Source organism: Myotis davidii, unplaced genomic scaffold (assembly GCF_000327345.1).
Source record: "Myotis davidii unplaced genomic scaffold, ASM32734v1 scaffold211, whole genome shotgun sequence".
NCBI lineage: Eukaryota > Metazoa > Chordata > Mammalia > Chiroptera > Vespertilionidae > Myotis > Myotis davidii.
In genome coordinates this window covers 1,333,189-1,333,791 of record NW_006282523.1, presented here as the reverse complement: position 1 = coordinate 1,333,791, position 603 = coordinate 1,333,189, and the positions used below count along the sequence as shown (strand labels likewise).

Sequence of the window (603 nt, the reverse complement as noted above, 5' to 3'; positions counted from 1 at the left end):
CCCGGGTCCAGGGCCCCAGTCCCCCGGCTGCGCCCCCAGCGGGGTGCCGCGTGCTCAGGGTCACAGCCTCCTCCAGGCCCCCCTCCCACGCCCCCCACCGGTCAGGGGGGTCCCAGCTCCGGCCCATTTCCCGGTGGGCATCCACGCTGGGGTGCCAGGCGGGCCCAGGTCAGCAGCCGGGTCAGCCTGGGCGGCCCCTCCAGGGCTGTGGTTGGACCCAGCCTGTGGTCCTTGAGCAGAGCTAGGCACCAAACCTGCCGACAGCCACTTAAAAAAAAAAAAAAATCCATGTTGATTTCTGAGAGGGAGAGGGAGAGAGAGAGAAGCATCCGTGATGAGAGAGTCACCGGCCGGCCGCCTCCTGCATGCCCCCCCCCCGGCGATCGAGCCGGCAACCGGCCGTGCCCCGACCCCAATGGAACCGGGACCTCTTGGTTCCTCGGTCGGTGCTCAGCCCCCGGCCTGACAGCCACCTTGGGCCCTGACCTCGTGGAGCCTGGTTCCGGCCCTCACACGTCCTGTGCCTCCAACCAGGCGGCCGCGTGGTCAACACCAACTGCTCGGCCGCGCACACCCGCCAGGCGCTGTGCTGCAAGATGGCGG

At 69.2% G+C, this 603-nt stretch overlaps 1 protein-coding gene across 1 annotated transcript in view; it reads left to right on the top strand.

The window, feature by feature from the left end:
• Nucleotides 1-491: 491 nt before the first annotated feature.
• Nucleotides 492-603, top strand: part of RFNG (RFNG O-fucosylpeptide 3-beta-N-acetylglucosaminyltransferase) — a gene marked incomplete at its 5' end in the record, with an annotated part of 2,072 nt that continues 1,960 nt past the window's right edge. Inside the window, one exon of the mRNA XM_015559873.1 lies at nucleotides 492-599. Coding sequence (XP_015415359.1) covers nucleotides 492-599 — 108 coding nt within the window. The remainder of the gene's footprint in view (nucleotides 600-603) is intronic.